Source organism: Mastomys coucha, unplaced genomic scaffold (assembly GCF_008632895.1).
Source record: "Mastomys coucha isolate ucsf_1 unplaced genomic scaffold, UCSF_Mcou_1 pScaffold22, whole genome shotgun sequence".
In the NCBI taxonomy this organism is placed as follows: Eukaryota; Metazoa; Chordata; class Mammalia; order Rodentia; family Muridae; genus Mastomys; species Mastomys coucha.
Genome location: NW_022196905.1, coordinates 28,961,022 through 28,979,186, shown reverse-complemented (window position 1 = coordinate 28,979,186; position 18,165 = coordinate 28,961,022). Strand labels below are relative to the sequence as shown.

Sequence of the window (18,165 nt, the reverse complement as noted above, 5' to 3'; positions counted from 1 at the left end):
CAGAAATCCACCTGTCTCTGCCTCCCAAGTGCTGGGATTAAAGGCATGTGCCACCACTGCCCGGCTGATTTATTTATTTATTATTATAAATAAGTACACTTGTAGCTGACTTCAGATGCACCAGAAGAAGGTGTCAGATCTCATTACGGGTGGTTGTGAGCCACCATGTGGTTGCTGGGATTTGAACTCAGGACCTTCGGAAGAGTAGTCAGTGCTCTTACCCACTGAGCCATCTCATCAGCCCTCAACTGCATTCTTAAGCAGCATTCTGGGAAAGCAGCAAAAGACCCTAAAGAAATGATGCATTGTGGGTAAGATGGCTGCTGGCAGCACTATCTGTAATTGTCCCCAAATGGAAACTCTCAGACACCCATGTACAGTGAACTGGCTCTGTCAGCAGCGATACAGTCATACACTGGAACTGTTTCAACCATGGACTTGAACAAAGTTAGCTATGTGTGGCAATACGAACAAATCTGATACTGAGCCAAAGGAGTGAGATGCCAAAGATTGCATCTGTATGAATCTGTTGCTACAAAACACAAAAACAGGAAAGCGCTGGGATGGGTGAAGAACTGGGTGGTGAAGATTACAAGACCATGAGATTCACCAAAACCAGGGCTAGGGAAGGGAGGACTGGGAGGGGAAGCTGGGACAGGGAGTGTCTGTGGGTTAGGTATTGCTCCTCCACCACTGTGGATACCCTTTGCAGTTTGCCACACTGCACATTTATTATAGTTCTGTGTGTTTTATTTCACAGGAAATGAAGAAGGAAAGGAGTTGCCTGAGCTCAGAGCAGCTCAGGACATGTAAGGGTTACAGCTCTCAGGCAGTGCAAGGACAGCTGTCAGGAAGCTGAGTGCCTGTGTAGAAGGGTAGATGAGTCAGAGGTCTGCCCCCCGCTTTCCAGTCTCCCTCTAGGGAGAGACAGGAAAGTGGTTTGAAGGGGGATCACCACTTGCACATACTTTCATGGTTTGGTGTTGTGGCACTTCCAGAGAGAAGAGGCCTCTGCCCCTTCTCTAAGGAGGTTTCCTTAAGGACTCCATAGCCAGGCAGTCTTAACCAGATGGAGGGAACAGGAGACGCAGGTAGATGCTTGCAGGATGTGTCCAAGGGGTGCAGTGAGGATCAGACCTGCGTTGTTCTCCTTTCTCCTTCCCAGACACGTGGATTTGGTTCAGGTCCTAGATCTACTCTGTAGGCCCTGGCATTGTCTAGGAATTCTCCCCAGTGCTTCCATCAAAGCCTCTTCCCTATTATGTCGACCTGTATTGGGGATGAAGCTGTATCTGGGGGGGGTCAAGTGAATAAGGGCCACACCCAGAAACATGACCCAGAGTGGGAGCAACTGGCACTTGTATATAAGTCTCTACTGGACTGGGGCTATAGCTCAGTAGTGGAGCACTTACCTCTAACATTAGCAAGACTCTGGGGTTCCATCTCTAGCTGTGTAAACAGTAAATGAAAACCCTTTTACCAACAAAAAAAAATCTGCCAGGCAGTGGTGGCACATGCCTTTAATATCAGCACTTGAGATGCAGAGGCAGGCAGATTTCTGAGTTTGAGACCAGCCTGGTCTACAGAGTGAGTTCCAGGAGAGCCAGGGCTACACAGAGAAACCCTGTCTCAAAAAACAAACAAAAATCTAAAAATAGGGAAACAACCTCAGAGAGCAAAGATTCTCCACACTTTCAGATCAGGAAACATAAAGCTGTGTCCTCCCTAGCCTTGACCTAAGGATGCTTCCCATGCTACCTCCTTTCCTCAGACTCCAAACTGAAGCCTTTTATAAGCACATCATAATGGCAGACAAGTCAGGGAACCCTCTCTGGACTTCAGTTTCTCTCACTGTAGAAAGAAAGGTTTACCTCTAGAGCAGGACCTGGAGCTTCCGTGGCCCATCCCCAAACCCTGCCTCACACGCTGGGATTCAGAAAGCAAATTTGCAACCCCAGAGCTATGGCTCTTGGGATGGGTGAGGGCACCTGGGAGCTATGTGAGGTAAGTGGAGCTGACCAAATACCCCAATGATTAGTGGTGGCTAGAAAATTGTCAGGAACCCAGGCAGGAGTTTCCATTCAGAGTGGAAAGCAGTGATGGATTCACATGACAGTAAATAGCAAAGCTGAGACTCAAACTCAGGCTTCTCAGGTCTCTCACTTAAAAGTGGGTCTACTTCTCCAGCTCAGCAACACACAGCAACACACATGCCCGAAGTTGTTCAATACATAACCACCACACTGTGAATTCCTCTTTCATGCTGTAGAACCAAGGACAGGACTCTACCATCCATCACCCCTGTACACAATCTTGTGAAAAAGGTTCTGGGCTTGGGTCAGTTCAAAGAGGTGGAGAGCTGGGCCAGCTGGGCCAGAGTACAAGAGATAAGAACAAAGCTGTAAGAAACCCCTAGGTGGGCCTCAAACACCCACGTTTAGTCAGCCTGAAGGATCCATCACATGTCTCTGACCCAAAGAATCCTCAAATCCTCTAGCCCGGGGCTTGAAGCATATTAGCCAGTGAGCTGGTCTCCCAAGCATGTGCTCTGCAGCACTGTGCACACTCAGCAGACTCCTAGGCATGGGACCATCCACTTCTGCTTTATAATTCACAGAGATGGACACTGTGGCCATTTCCATGACCCCAGTCCCTGGTTTGGTCTAGAAAGGGAGGAAAAAAGGATTGTCCCTCAAGGGAGTGTTCAATACACCAAAAGTTCCATATACCCTAAACTTGACCCTGGCATCCTGGTCCCTCTCCCCTGGTAGGCTGAAAAGAAAACATCTGCAGAGATGGACTCTGGTTCCTGGAAGCAGGTAGCTACTGGAATCCTTGGACTGTCATTCACTGCACCCCATGAGGCCGGGGAGAGGAGGGACATAGCCTCCCACATCCACAAATTTGAAGCTTCCAAAATACAGGAGTTGGGGGCTGGGCATCCCAATCAAAAGCCCCTCTTACTAAACAGCAGTCCCTGGCCACTGAGCACAAGTCCAGTTCTTGCTCTAGGTTCTATGTAAACACCTCTCCTCGAGGGCTGGAGAGATGGCTTAGCAGCTAAAGAGCTCTGGCTGCTCTTCCAGAGGACCCTGATTTGACTCCCAGCATCCATGTGGCAGCTCACAACCATTCATAACTCCAGTCCCAGGAGATCTGACCCCCTCTTCTGTATGTCCTGGGCACCAGGTGCATACACATGATACAGACATACATGCGGTCTAAGACACTCATATGCATAAAAATAATAAAATTAAAAAACAACCTTCTTCTCCAACATAAAGTGCAATGAAGCCAGATGGTGCCAAAGTCTCTGGCTGCTCTGACCTCCAAATGCATTTATTTTCACAGAAAAAGTTCAGTCTAGACAGCTGTGCCAGGGGTGTGAATTGGGATCACCCAAACTACTTCTGGGTATGTGGATGCCACTATCCCCACCCATCTTTCGCCTGTCCCACCTCACTCTGGCCAAGACTTCTGTAAGAAGTCTTACTGGAACCTCCCTGGACCCCCCCACCCCATTGGATTCCAAGCTCCTGGATCCTTCATGCAGCTTCCCTTCATGCAGCTTCACCTCCAACAGCACCTCATACTTGCTGACCTGCTCTAACTTGACTAAGCTTGGCCAAGCTGAACTGGGGCTGTTCACAGCAGGCAACCAGCTCCACCACCAAGCCAGTCAAATAGTTGCTCAATAACTGCTAACTGGGGCTTTCAAGTTCAGGCTCCAGCCAAGACTGACATATCCAGGAAGATCCTGATCTGCTATTTAGCTATCTCTCCCAGTGAGTTCACTCAGCAGCCTGTGCCCTGGAACACTAAAGACCACCCATTAGGGCTGTTCTCAGTAGCTTTCCACCTGGACATTGGTGGTGCTCAGTAGAGCCTGCTGCCCACTCTGTGCCAATCAAACCCTGGTCATTGAGACAAAGGTCATCTCTGATTTATTGAGAGGCAACGGTCCCTCCTTGAGCATTCCTATGTCTTAGCATTCCTATGGGTCCTAGGACAAGGCTTAGGCTCCATTCAACTAACCCAGCCTTGCTCAGTCCCAGCCCACTACAGAGTAGGTATTCTATAAGGAACCGATCTTGTGCCATCAGAAGCCCAGGCAGAACTTAGTCACCAGACCTGGGCTCTTGAGAGGTGGGTCATGGAGTGGCTGAATGGGCCAGGTCATCCAGTCAGTTCTTGAGTAGTTATTGCCTGCTCCAGCCTGGAACCCAGCCTGATCACTGAGGCTAGGTGTCATGTCGATGAGGTCTGACATCGAGCCCACTCCTGTTCATCTTCTCATGCAAGCCAGTCTCCATCTATGTGGCAGGGCTGTGGCCCAGAGCTGCTTCCACCCAACGGCTGTGTGAAATGTGTGTCACCTGGGCCCAGCGTAGCCGTATGGGTGCCGCAGCAACAGGCACTGATGGCTGGGCAGCACATGGGTGTGGTAGTGCTCCACCATGCTGCCCACACTTGCAAACAGAACCTCACCTTCCAGGTAGAACTTAGAATCCTGCAGGAAGAAAGGAAGCAGGCTCAGCAGGGACTGAGTAGCCCACTGTCTCAAGCCTATATCCCCCTCACCTCTTCCCCCACAGCTTCTCAAAGGGGAAGGTCAGCGGTAATGATGACACTGATAGTCAGGCTTGCTCCCAGCTGCCCATGTTCCCTCCCTGTCTGTCCACACACATCAGGCCTGTGTTCTTGAGGTCTCCTATCAGTACCCTCTCATTAGGCTCAAGGGTCCAATGTGAGAACTGCTCTCAGGGCAAGGTCCATGAATAAAACCAAGGGCCAAAGGTGGCTACCCAGTACTTCTAGAGTAAGCTAATGACAAAGCAAGGTTAGGAGAGGAAGAAGGCTGAGACCATGGAGAAGAGACGGAGGGCAAAGGACAGGGGAGGGCTGATGTTATAGAGGGACCAGTCCAGTTTCCCACTGCCAAATCCTGTCAGGGACTCACTTGGCTCTTGCTAAGCCTTGAAACCAGCGTCCCTACCCCACCCTTAGAGCAGGGCCCAATTTCCCACCTTTTCAAAGATGCGATAATTCCTCACTTTGTTAGAAGATTCATCCCATACAACCAAGACCTACAAGGAGGGAAATATGGGGCATGAGGCTCAGAGGAGGTGGTAAGACTGGCCAGCAAAGCCTGAAGAGGGTAGCAGCAATCACGGGCTAGATGCTGTAGCTCTCGGGGGGTAACGGAAGCTACGTTCCAGCTACAATCGCCTGTACAGAGATAGCCCCTCACCCTGGAGGTCATCAGGTCCTTAGAGAGCCCCTGATGCTAATTAGTGGGAAACAACTCTCACATGAGTGAGGTAGGTGAGGTACTATGTTAATGGATACTCACCCTCTTGCTACTTCCACTGCCCCACACAGCCTCCCTCTCCCTCTGCACAAACCCCATCCTAACGCACACTCTATGGCTCCAGTGGAAGACAGCCATATTCACTTCCAATTTACAGAAGTCATTGAGTTCCGAGAACAGAGAGAGAATGTGCTGCTGGGCAAAGACCCCAAAGCAAGAACTCAGTTAAGGTGCCAAGTAAGAGGACAGAAGGCTCTGGTGGCACAGCTGTCCTTCAGCAGCTGTCCTACCTTCCCTGACTTGGTAGAGGAGTTCCGAATGCAATACAGCCCGTCCTGAGGCTCTCCACGGGGGTCTGTAGCTTTGAACAACCTAAAATAAAACAGCCACGTCGGTGAGCGAACCTCCCCAGACAGCCTTCATAGGACGTACCTGCTAGCCCCACTCCACCACTGGGCTCTCTGGCCACTCTTGGTTTTCAGCTGTAATAGAGTATATAGAGCTGGAGGGGCTTATGAGAATAAAAACTGGATTCAGACTCTCTGCTATCATTTCCTGCTATGCTAAGGCTCCGGGGCTTGCCCAGCACCAAAGTGAACAAGGGAGACAAGGGACCTCACACTGTCACAGCTAGTACAAGAAGCACTCGGCACTAACCTTTCCACCTCGCAGGACTCTGTGGTGTTGACGAACACTGAGTTAGGCAGCGGCACCTGAAATAGGCCAACGGTGTCACTGTCAATGTATGAGTGATCCCTCCACACATCACTGCCTCCGTAACTGGCTGCCCCTGCATCAGGTTACAGGGCTTTGCATGGTGTCCCACCCTCCTCAAGCCCAGTTATGGAGCCCTTTGTGCAGGAGAGCCAGGGAGGGCGCCCAGCCTACAGCTCTCTCATGTCTGCCCACTTGCTGACTGTGGGACTGGGGTCCTCCACTCAGGCTTGCCTTTTCATAGTCTTCATCTGAGTCCTCCTCACCAGTGTCAGCCTGTGAGGGCTGACGGGCCTTTTCAAAGGAGAAGCCCCGGAAACTCTGTCCATCAGGGGGGGATCGCCTGGAGCAAATAAAGAAGAAGACAATAATGTTAGCACTCTCAGACATTGATAGGTCACCTCCTCCTCCCCTCCACACATGACTCATCGGTGCTGCACTCACTCGTCTACCCCAGTAGGTCTACAGTATCAGGGTTAAAACCTGATCATGGACAAGAGGCATTATGACTCCAAAGAGAGTTTGTCTCCTGGGTATTTCAGTCAGTTGTTGGCATCTCCTAACTTAGATGTGTTCCAGATTGATCTCTGCTAAGTCGGTGGAGAGATCTGCATGCTTTCTTTATTCAGGTATAAAGGTGCCATAAGAAATATTTTGTTGTAGCTAAAATTGAGATTTAACATTGTTTCCTGGCCTCCACAGTGTTCCAATAATCCTAATTGATTTCCTAGCTGTAGTTAGCTTGGAATTTCTACAAAGGAGCTGTCTTATCAGAGAGGGTGTCACCAAAGTTAGAGATAGCAGCTAGGCACTAACTATCAGAGCAGTCCCATAAAGTTAGAGATAGCAGTTAGGCACAAATCATCAGAGCAGCCCCACAAAGATAGATATAGCAGTTAGGCACTAATTATCAGAGCAGTCCCACACAAGGCAGAATTGTTTTACTGACTAGAGAAAAGGTATAGGGCTTCCCTCACTGATTATTTACGTTACAGCCAAGGAATGCTAAAATACAACCTTTAGCTGCTTGCCTCAGACAGACCCTGAGAGTTTATCTTGGGGCTGCCAGAACAACCCAGTCCAAAGAATGATACCACTGCTCCTCCGCCTCGCACCTGGCTGATTAATTGTACTGACCTTGATGTGACCATCTCCTGCCTACGTGACTTCTGTAGTTTGCCCTGTTCTCAGAATACCATATAAGCCTGATTTCTACTTTGCACAAATTACATTCAGAATCTGCACTACCTTGTGTCTGTTTCTGTCTGTCACCGCCAAAGTCCCTTGCCCACCTGGCCAAAACTCTCATCACCCCACGGAACAAGGGGTCCCCAAAGAAACCCAGTCCGTGGCACATTGGAACCTTGGTGCCAGCTTTCTCTGGCTCCTGGGGCTGTAACTGCTCAGGACAGCGAAGCTCTGAGACCCTGACTCACTGCCCAGAGGAGGCAGGAGAGTTTGCTGAGTCCTGACAGCCCAACTACAAAACCAGGGCTGCCATTAATACTGTAAGCAGGGGTGCTGGCCACCTGAAGTCAGGTATTATCATATAGTGGACACATGCACTGGGCGCTGCCTGGGCCCAAGATCTACTGTTGGTTGTGTGACTCTGGGAAAGTCACAGCTCTCTTAAAGCTACAAGGAGCTGGACAGACTTGGGGAGGCTGAACAATGCAATCTAACTACAAAGGACACCTATGGTAAGAGTCCAGCCCACTGTACAAGTAGCAGACAGTCGTCTTGCGCCTTATCTCCAAGCCTTTAGGGAGAATTAAAGGAAGCCACACATGCTCTGAGATACAACTGGGTTGAGGGAACCTATTGGCTGGCAGGCAGAGGCGCCACCCAAGCCAGACTCACTGGAGGTGGGGAAGAGGTGTGTTCTCAGGTCTAGGCAGCACTGCAGGCCGAGCAGTTGCCTCAGGCATGGGCATCTTCTGCACAGGAGGCCTGGGGGCCACAGGGGGCACCAACTTGGCTGCCTCTCTTGGGGGGGCTTCTTCAGCTATCTTCAGGAACTTGGGCTTATTAGCAGGCACGGGTGGGGGCTCCGATGTGGGTGGCCCTCGGGAAGACAGGTGGAATGACTTGAGTTTGTCACAGTTCCTAGAGGTGGCAATGGCCATGGTGGTAGAGCTGGAGACAGAGCCAGTCCCATGGCCAGGGGTCCAGGGTTCTGGGCCAGGGTTCACACTGTCTCGGAAGCAAGGATGTTTCCGGAGGTTGGGCATGGTGGGTATGTTGCCCACTGGGGGATCACTCATCCTCCGAGGGGTAGCAGGCACTCTGAGGCCAGGTTCTACTCGCCTCAGGCCCATTGCATCCTTAGCGTCCTCGGGGGGAGGGCCAGTGTCTGGAAGACCTCGCTTAGGAGGTGGGGGCGGCAGTAAGGGGCTTGGACTTTTGGAGGTGAATGAGTGGGCACGGGGCAAGTCGGAGAAGGCTGGCTTCCGAGGTACAGGCACAGGGGGTGGTGGGTAGGCTGGTGGATAGGTCAGGGCATCTGCAGGGCAGAAAAATAAAAGCAAGTTGGTATCACATAGAGGCTGGACCACCACCATCCTATACTAGCAACAGGTGGCAGGAGTCAACCAGGTATGCACTTCTCATGGCCACACCTTCAGCTGCCAGCAGCAGCTCATTTAGTATGCATCCTTCATGTCTCACCCTTGCCCTACCTAATGCCCAATATCTAGCCCACCACACAGCTTTCCCTGGGCCCAAGACACCAATGCTCTCGGGCCCTTTCCATCCATACCCCTGAAGACAGTCCAAGTAAGCTTTCTACAGCCTAGATGTTACATGAAGAGCTTTCAAGCCTCTCACAGGTAAAAGTAAACAGAGTGAAGATTGCCAGGCCTTCACCTGAGCAAGAGGAAGGGTGAATTCTGTACAATTGAGGTGAACAGGATGGACCAGAACCACTGGGATGAAGATGAAAGCCTGTGCTTATAAGGAGCAAAAGGCACGGGGTGACATCCAGCCCAGATGTCTTAGGGAGCATCAGGACAGTAGGTCCGGGACAAGTGGGAATGGCATGAAAGGAAGGAGACCTGGGGCCTCCTCAGTCACAGAGAGAACGGGGATGTCCCTCCAGGGGTAAATGCAGCAGACAGAAAAGCAAGAAGGGCCAGAATGCCAGGCACCTGGAGGAATGAGGCCAGTGAGGAGTTGGGGAGGTCTAGAGGGTAGGAGGAAGAGTGGCAGAGACTGTTCACTGAAGGCTGCAGGTACCCTGAATGTGCCTACCTACAGCTCAAGGACAGAGGCTTCACTTTCCCACTCCTTGGAACTGGGTAATCAAGTTGAGGACTGAGGTAGGAAGTGTGAGAGTAGGAAATAGAAGCCAACAGTCTAGTCGCTGAAGGAGCATCAGCAGAGCTGGCCCGGAGGCAGTGAACAAGGACATCAACACCTACAGCTAGTCAGACAGAAAGCGGAAGGAAGGTTAGGTCAGTGGGAGGATGGAAAATAGAAATGGGTGATCGTCCCAAGACATAATCACAGACAGGACAAAGCTGGAGTGTTCTGAGTGGAGGAAGCAGAGAAAGTACAAGGTATAAGGAGGTGAAGGACAGAGGCATGGCCTTCCTCCCCAGCCCTAGCCTTCCCTGTCACTTGCATATACATGTCTGTACACCAGAGATGTCAACCTGGCCTACAGCTAGGATCCACAGAGAACTTGTTGCCATGGGCAATGGACCAGCCTCAGACAACCCACCTCCCAGGGTCCCTTCGTTTGCTGTCAGCCTCCAGGACCGCCCCTCTATCCTGCCCCTCCATCCACACAAGATTAACTCGCAGGGTCAGGAACAAATAAGGAAAGCCAACCAGCCCTGAACCTCTGAATACTTGCATCATAGTAAGGAAACCGAGTCTACCCAGAGCAAGACCCACAACCTTGTTAGGTGTGGTGGTACATGTTTTTAATTCTGCACTCAGGAGGCAGAGACCGTCGGATCTGAGTTTGAAGACAGCCCAGTCAGGAAAGATCCAGGACAGCCACTGCTACCAAGAGACCCAACCAAACAATAAAGACCCAGCAGCCTAGAAGAGCCTCTATTCTTGGTCCCAGTCTCCAGGTCTCTACTCACCAAGGAGACCCCAGGCCCAGCCACCCCACCTACCTTCAAGCTTCATGGGTCCCGGGGAATCAGGCTCCAAGTACGAGTCATCCTCATCTTCATGTTCATAATCTACATGTAGTAAGTGGAAGATAAAACACAACATAGCCCAGGCCCCTGCATGCAGAACAGGTGGCATGGCCCACTGCACTTTGCTCCACTCATGGGAATAGGGCACCCAGGAGGCAGGGGTTGAGGACGAGGAGGTAGGATCTGAAACCTGAATTCACACTACTAGAGGTCAGAGGAAGAGAAGCTGCATCACTCTGCCAGAGGACAGGGCAGCGAGCAAAGCCAAATGTGCATTTCTCTCCTTCTGGGCAGCCCAAGCATGTCAGCGGCCATGAGGACATACGGCAGGGGCAGAGATGGTCTTACCTTCATTGTCTGTAGGATATGAAGACAGGCTGATATCTATAGGTCGCTCAATTGCACCATAGAAGCTGTCCGTGTCTGAGCTAGAGTCGCTGGAACCCAGAGCAAGGAACAAGCAATGACCACTAGGCTAGGTATTCCCCTTGTGAGCATTCGGGAACTCTCCCAACACCACAGCCACACACAGATATGAACATACACAGACACAAGGATGATCACTCACATGTGTATAGGGGCATAGAGAGACATTTGGACATGTATATGCATGGACAAGCATAGGGACTAGAGGCTTGGGACCATCTATGGGTGCCACCTCCTTGCCCCCACTGTGGTTTTAGCCACCCTGGCTGGCTTGATGTGTCAGAACTGGGTCCACATGTCTATGTCTTGTACAACCCAATGGCCAGGAGCTCTTAATTCAGTCCAGGGCCTTGGGACAGGTCCTTGAGAGTGTCCAGCCCTCTCTGGATCTCAGCTTCACTGACTACAATAGGACTGACTTATGTTCCCTAGAGAGCCACTGATGGTTGCTGGGCCATCTCGTGGGTGAGGATGCTGAGACCAGGAACACTGCCCTCCTCCAGGGATAAAGTCGACACCAGGGAGCTAAGAATCCAACACTCTGAGCTGTAAATGCTGGGCCTCCATAGCAGGGGAAGGAAAAGGCACATATGAGCCCCACATAGGAGTTACAAATAAGTACAACAGATTGAGACAGAGACAGAGCTAGAAGACAGACAAGAACAGAGATGCTGCATGTATACTTGTACATGATTATGTAAGCTTCCACACACATGAAACTTGACTGGCATCTCCAGAAAAAACATTATAGGAGTGATTATAAGTCCAGTCCCCAAGAACTAGAAGGGAGCCCTAAGAGCCAAGAAGCCCTCAGGACTGCCACCCACCCAGCACATCCCTTGGCATACCTGGTATCTGGAGGTAGTTCCTTCTTCTCATGGAAGTGGCCAATTTCCCTGCGTAGCAAGGCCATCCAGCTCTGTGGGTCAGAAACAGCCATAGTAGGTATGACGTTGCCCAGAAAGGGGTCCCACTCCACCCTCTTCCCATCACTGTCTAGCTCTATACAATAACCACCAAGGTCCAAGGAGAGGAACCTAGCTAGGTCCAGCATAGATCGTGTGGCTCAGACATAAATCACCCTCCTGGGACTGCAGCTGCCTCTCAGCCCATTTCAGGCTATATCCTACTGGCATATTCTCATGGTGTATACAAGCACCAGACTGTGGGCCTAATCCACCCAGCTGCCCATATACCTCAACCTCAAGGCTTTCTCTTCCGGGTCCTAGCCTCCTGTCTAGAGTTCATGGGAGGTCAGTGATCAGTGTGGCACTTCAGGCAAGTCCTGCCTAGCTCCTGGGGCCCTGCTACCTGCTAATCACCTTGCGCTCATCCTCAGAGGAGGCTGAGAAGAACCATGTGCGGTGCTTCTTGCTGATGTGAATGATCTTGAATGGGAAGACATTGTTGGATGTGGTCTCCTCAGCTGCCCGCATCACTCTGAGGGCACATTGCCAGAAGTCACCAATTTGTCCACTCAAGAAATGGACTTATCAACCCCTGTGGCTGGACTTTTGCTACTTAGTGGGTTCTTCTTTTCCCACCCTTTATCCCCCCACTCCCTGGTTTCATCCACTATCACTAGATAGATGAGAAAGGAATGTAGAGGGAAGGATAGGTCTGAATCTAATTTCTTTCTCCTTGTTTCTTCTTTGAGCAAACTGCAACCAACCACCCTGAATGACTAACAACCATGAACCCCACTTCTCAGGGACTTAGCATTGATATACCCTCTGAAAAATTCCCAGAATTCCAAACATCCCACAATTGCAGACACTATCTGCAGCTGGGCAAAACCATGCCTCTGCTAGAGCATGGGGCAAATCATAATCAGCTGCTATGGAGCAGCCCCAGGTCCCCACACCTGGGATTAAGACAAAACCATGGTCTTATAATATATCTGTGCTTGTTTTTTAAAGAAACCAAACTTCCAGAATTCTCACTACAAAGTCCACCCCTGAACCAATTCCAGCACTCAGTATCAGGCCCTGCCTGGGAAATACGGGCAGATCTGGACAGTCTCTGCCCGCTTACGGTCTCAGTAGAATACCTAGATGCTCCAGGGAGTTAGCAGAGTATGAGCTCAGGAAGGTGCTGGTTCTGTGAGGACTTCCCAGGAGACCAGAGTACAGGGCTACAATACTACAAGGCAAAGAGCTTGGGTACTCTACAGCCCCCAAGGCCACAAGAAGAACTCAAGATAGCCAACGTGTAGGCATTAGCTCAGGTTATACCTGCCCATAAGTCTAGAAGCCCTTGAGGGCAAGTTCATGGATTCTGGCTGGCTGGAGCCCAGCCCATAATGTAGCAGGGAAGTAAGCTGGAGCCTGGGAAGACCCTAGAGTCAGAAAGTCCATGAAGAGCCTGAGTTTAGAATAGCCTGGGATGGATGGACTCTGAGCTCGCTGGAAAGGGGGCGTGGTGGGGTAAAGAACAGGATCAGAGGCTGAACAAAGAGTTTACAGGGTGGTCACTCAGTGGGAACTCTGCAAAGTAAGCTACCTAGGCCCTTGGTAGCTGAAACCCCCATGAAGCTCCTAGTAAAGGCCTCACCCCACACATATTGTCCCACCCCCACCCTCAGCAAAGGCCAGGGTAGGTAGAATAATTGCCAGCAAGCAAGCAAAGGCCATCTCAGACAGCCAGGGATTGGCTCTGTGGTGTAGGATGAGAGGGAAAGCAATTGGCACCGGAGGCTGGTGAGGAGACAGGATGGACACTCACCTGTTGTAGCCACTCAGTGAGAAGGCACCCTGCGGGGAGGCAGATGTGCTGCTCTTGAAGTAGTAGATGCAGCGCTTGTGGATGATCACAAATCGGAGGGGCCCTGGGGACAATTCAGTGGCAGAGGTGAACCACAAAGCCACCAGTCAGCTCTACTTTGGGGCTCTCTCCAGAGGCCCTGAGCAACTTGGAAGCAGAACGGTAGAGCAGGGAGCTGAGCTGGAATGATGCCCCATCCTTGGATTTTCTTTGGGGTCAAATATAAACAAGTTCACTGGCGCACTGGCAAGTTTTGGGGAACCACCCCAGTTTTGGCCACCCAAAGAAAAGGGATAGATTAAGGCCTCAAGGGACAGTAAGAAAGGGTGGAGCCTGGACCAGCGGCCTAAGGAGGCCATGGCAGCCTTGCTTGGAGCAATAGGGCTATTGGGGAGGTGAGGACTTGACAGGATACGGAAGGAGAGCAGCGCTTATGTACCCAGAGCCAGCTGACAGAGCCAGCGAGGTGGCACTGTTCTCAAACTTCACTGTTCCTGCCCAGAATGGCCCTCCTAACCCTGCAGAAAGGCTATTCATGGTTCTTCCTTGGAGGCTGTCTATACATTGATATGCACACGGGGTCCAACAGTCCAGTTAGAACATCTCGGCTAGGCAACACAGGAGCAGGGAGTTCCTGGCAGAGGGCATCGCAGGGGCAAAAGCATGGAGTGACCATGGTTGATCAGAGAGCTGGGCACCGCTCTAGTGCTCTTCGCCTTCAGCATCCTGACACTCAGCTGGCTCCTGGCCTGGCACATAGGATCATTCTGTGCCACATAACTTACCAACTCACCCACAAGTCACAGACAAGGCAAGAATAGCACTGTGGTACCAGATCTACCAGGCCACCCAGAGGTCCTTCAGCCTCGGCTGTAGACTAGCTGGTCAGTACCATACGCCAAATGTTCACCCTCACTTTGCCTAGCTATCCTATGTTGGAGCCTGTGACAAGGTCCAGCGTAAGGAAATCATCAGGTTTACCAGGTGTGCCTGCTGCCAGAAAAGGAAAAGAAATCTCAGGAGACCCATTAGAGCAGCGGAGAAGCAGATCCATGCCCTCCCTTTGAAATTCCCACAATCCAGTGACTCACATTTGAGCAGCTGCAGCTGGGTGCCACCCTTCTTATGCAAGTAACCAGCCTTGGCCACACCACCAGGCATGGTCAGCAAGTTCTGGGCACCAATGGCCTTCATGGGGACAGGCCAATGCATTTCCTCAGCCTCCATGAAGCTGCAATTGAAGCAAAAGAGAGACAGGACTCAGCTGGGGTGGACAGCAGGGAACAGTTTGGCAGGGAACAATTTGGCAGGGGATCCTGGGAGGACATGACCAAGATCTAGAAGGCAACATGGAGGGTCAGGTCCCCAGGCTTCTGAGTGGGACGGACCGTTGGGGTGACATTGCTACATAGTCTGTTCCCAATCCTCTTGGCCACACACCTGACTCCAGAATGCTGAGTACAGTCCTTTTACCACCATGAGCTCATTGAGTTCATGGCCCCAGAAATGCTGGGGCAGTAACGGCTAAACTCAGAAAACCCTAACCTGGGCATATCAGGCCTTATGGCCAAAGCTACCCAAGGTTCCAATGCCAGGGCAGCTCACAAGGTGCTTGTCTTAGGTGGGAAGTCAGGGGTGGCTTCCTGGAGCAGGGGGACTGGGATCACCCCCTTGAAAATGGCTGATCAATAGCACTGAGGCAGGCAATGGGCACCTTCTCCACCACGTCTGACCTTTGGTGGAGAAAAAAGTAAGGTCCTGAGATGGCCACCCTTCCTCAGGAACTTCTGTCTATCCCCCATTTGAAGCCCTGAAATCAGGTAGTAGGAGAAGAGCAAGCCAAGAGCAGCCCCCACCCCCACCCCAGTTGTTAGAGCTATAAATTGGGAGAACAGGGTTGACTCAGCATACCCTTGTCATCAGTGCCATAAGGACCAGGCAGGTTTGCTAGTATCCACATTATCAGCCCAGGGTATCAAGACTCAGAGGCTCCTTCCTGTGAGGAACCCCAAGTGCCAGTCACAATTGCCCCCACTCATCCCATCAGGTCCCTCTTCAGACCCCTGAGGAGCTACATGAGAGCAAGGTCAATGGCTTGCTGGAAACAAGGTGGGATGGCTCGAGTCAGATCCAGAAGGGCAGGCTGCTGGGATTCCTATACAGTGCCAACCCCCAAATACGCATACAGAAAATCCTCCAGGCCTGGGGTGGCCCAAGCCTGAAAGCTCAGCTTTCAGAAGGCTGTGGCAGGGAAATCTACTGCATCAGAAAATGAAAGGAGAAAGGATGGAAATCAATCAAGCTCTTGTCAACGGGCCAGGCTCACTCCACCAAATATGTGTTAGAGAATTAAGTTCTGTTGGCTACCCCAACACACACTCACACCCTAGACACACACACACACACACAGAGAGAGAGAGAGAGAGAGAGAGAGAGAGAGAGAGAGAGAGAGAGAGAGAGAGAGAGAGAGAGAGAGAGAGAGGAGGAGGAGGAAAGAGAGGGAGGGAGGGAAGAAAGGGAGAGAGGGAGAGGGAGAGAGAGAGGGAATGTACTTGGTCCATGGTCCCTGCCAGCAGGAGCAAGGTCAGGGCCATTGGTCCTCGAACCACAGGCGGAGGTTTGGAACAATGGCGCGACCACACCCCCGCGCAGGGCCAAGGTGGAACGCGGGTCCGAGCACAGCAGTGGAGTGCGAGGAGGGTGCCCACTCCCATGCCCATGGGGAGAGGGACGTGCTAGCAGATGGACAAACAGAGCGCCAGGCTCGGAGCCCCGGGCCGGCCAACTCTGGGTGGCCCATGCTCGCCTTTGTTCTAGGTAGACGCCGGGTAGTGCCTGGGACTCCAGGGACTTGCGGTCCCTGGTCGTGGTGCAGAGGCTGGGGGCCCCAGGTCTGAGGAATGGGAGTCTGAAGTGAGTGTGGGTACTCAAACCCAGGGCTGGGGCCCCAGATCCCGAGCCCTAGGATCAGTACTCACGATGTCCACGCGGCGGGCACAGCCGGCTTCCGGGGGGCGGCCAGCGCCCGCCTCCCCTGTGAGCAGCGACATGGTCCGGAGCTGGGCCCACCGGCCGCAGCCTCGTCCTTAGACCCTATCTCTCGCCAGCCCCAACTCCGCGGCCGCGACCCAGAGCCCGCCATAGCTCTAGAGCCCCAGGCCGGAGCTGCCCCTGGCTCCTCCCCTCGCGGGCGGCGGAGTAAGGGCTAGGGGCCAGGTGAGGAAGCGGTCCCGCCCTTCAGCACGTCAGTTTCTCCACCCACTGCACTGAGGGTGGTGGGCTACAAGAAGTGGAAAACTTGGAAACTTGTGCCTGTATAATTCAGAATTAAGAGCCATCTAGACAAACAAGGAAGCCGCCAATGCGAATGAGGAAGTCACACTCATATTCCCAACACCTGAGGATCCGAAGTCCCCGCCTGTGGATCTCCAACCCTGTTTGCACCTTGGATATGAGCTTCTATGGCACCCTATTTCCTCTGCTAGTGCGCCATCATGTCACCTTGCCAATGACCACTCTATGGGTCTCCCTCGAGACAGAATTCCTCCAAGGAGTCAGGGGTCCAGCCCTAGGCAGCTCTCACCTACTTGGGCTCCTTTGGGTACCAGTCCCAGAAGAGTGTTCCTGGCTGCCTAAGGCTGGTAAAGCAGCTTTCCTCCTCCATCGCCCCTCACAGGATAGACTACCTGTGATGGCAGCACACTTGCCCTTCAGAGGCAACTCTGGTATATTCCTCACGCTTCATTCCCACCCAGCTGTCCATTCTAGGCTCTTCTCCCTGGTGTCCAAGTCTCTATTAGGCAAGCTCTCCAGGCCCCTTCCCACTATTGGCAGCCTTGAAGTTCCTCCAGCTTTCTCACTCCAAGAGTCCAGCTGCCTGGTGCATTGGTTTCTGGAGGAGCATCTTACCCAGAACACTAAGCTGCCTCCTTCTTCCTGCCAGCCTGCACTACAGACATCCCCCTCCTCTCCCAGCCTCCACCAATTTCCCTTCCTCACCTTCCAGCCAACACACCAATCACATCTCTATTCTAAATGCCATGGACACAATCCTGCCTGGGGGTGGTAGGGGGCATTAAAGAAGGTCTCACTCTGTAGCCCTGGCTTTCCTCTACCTTGGGATCCTCCTGCCTCGCCTCAGTGTATTGCTGCTATACACTATCACACCTGGCAACACTGTAGCACTTCCTAATCCAGCCCTACCCCTACTTTCAACCTTTTTTATGTGCTTTGCTCTGCCCCCACCTACTGGGTCTCTGTGCACAGACCTTACTAACCCAAGCCCATAAGAATGCACCTTAGTCCAAGTTGTTTCCATTGCCTGCCTGCTGTTGCAAGTAAAGTAATTTAGCCACTAAATATTAGATTCCAAGAACACTAACCATATACAAACTCACCCAGAAAATATAAGAGCAGAGCCATGAGTCCAATATCACTCCAATACCCAACCCAGATAAAGCTATCAGAGACATTCAAGCTACAGAACAATAAGTCTCTGAGGTTTTTGTTTGTGTTTCTTTTATGACAGAATCTTACGTACGTAGCTCGGGCTAGCCTTGAACTACCTAGGTAGCTGAGGATGACCTTGAACTTCTGATTTCCCTGCCTTCATATCCTAAGTTCTAGGATGACCATGTCTGGCTTAAGCAGTGTTGAGGATTGAAACTAGACGAGAGTCTACCAACTGAGCCAGATCCCCAGCCCCAAACCCTCTTCTGGGCACAGGCATAAACATTCTCCACAAGATGCTAGCAAACTGAATCCAACACCACATATATATATATATATATATATATA

The 18,165-nt window shown here is 51.7% G+C and overlaps 1 protein-coding gene across 7 annotated transcripts in view; it reads right to left on the bottom strand.

The window, feature by feature from the left end:
• Positions 1 to 738: 738 nt before the first annotated feature.
• The window catches only part of Sh3bp2 (SH3 domain binding protein 2), a 40,733-nt gene continuing 23,306 nt past the window's right edge, over positions 739 to 18,165 (bottom strand). For 3 of the 7 annotated variants that reach the window (XM_031341056.1, XM_031341058.1, XM_031341059.1), the window contains exons 2-13: positions 14,460 to 14,599; positions 13,330 to 13,432; positions 11,928 to 12,045; positions 11,454 to 11,524; positions 10,528 to 10,616; positions 10,153 to 10,221; positions 7,886 to 8,528; positions 6,260 to 6,368; positions 5,969 to 6,024; positions 5,602 to 5,683; positions 5,028 to 5,087; positions 4,373 to 4,510 (exon numbers count right to left, since the gene is read on the bottom strand). In XM_031341056.1, coding sequence (XP_031196916.1) covers positions 4,373 to 4,510; positions 5,028 to 5,087; positions 5,602 to 5,683; positions 5,969 to 6,024; positions 6,260 to 6,368; positions 7,886 to 8,528; positions 10,153 to 10,221; positions 10,528 to 10,616; positions 11,454 to 11,524; positions 11,928 to 12,045; positions 13,330 to 13,432; positions 14,460 to 14,595 — 1,674 coding nt within the window. In that variant the 5' untranslated portion in view covers positions 14,596 to 14,599. Of the gene's footprint in view, positions 4,511 to 5,027; positions 5,088 to 5,601; positions 5,684 to 5,968; positions 6,025 to 6,259; positions 6,369 to 7,885; positions 8,529 to 10,152; positions 10,222 to 10,527; positions 10,617 to 11,453; positions 11,525 to 11,927; positions 12,046 to 13,329; positions 13,433 to 14,459; positions 14,600 to 15,279; positions 15,733 to 16,346; positions 16,557 to 18,165 lie in introns of those variants that run through there. The other 4 variants (XM_031341055.1, XM_031341054.1, XM_031341053.1 and 1 more) reach the window with 3 other exon arrangements.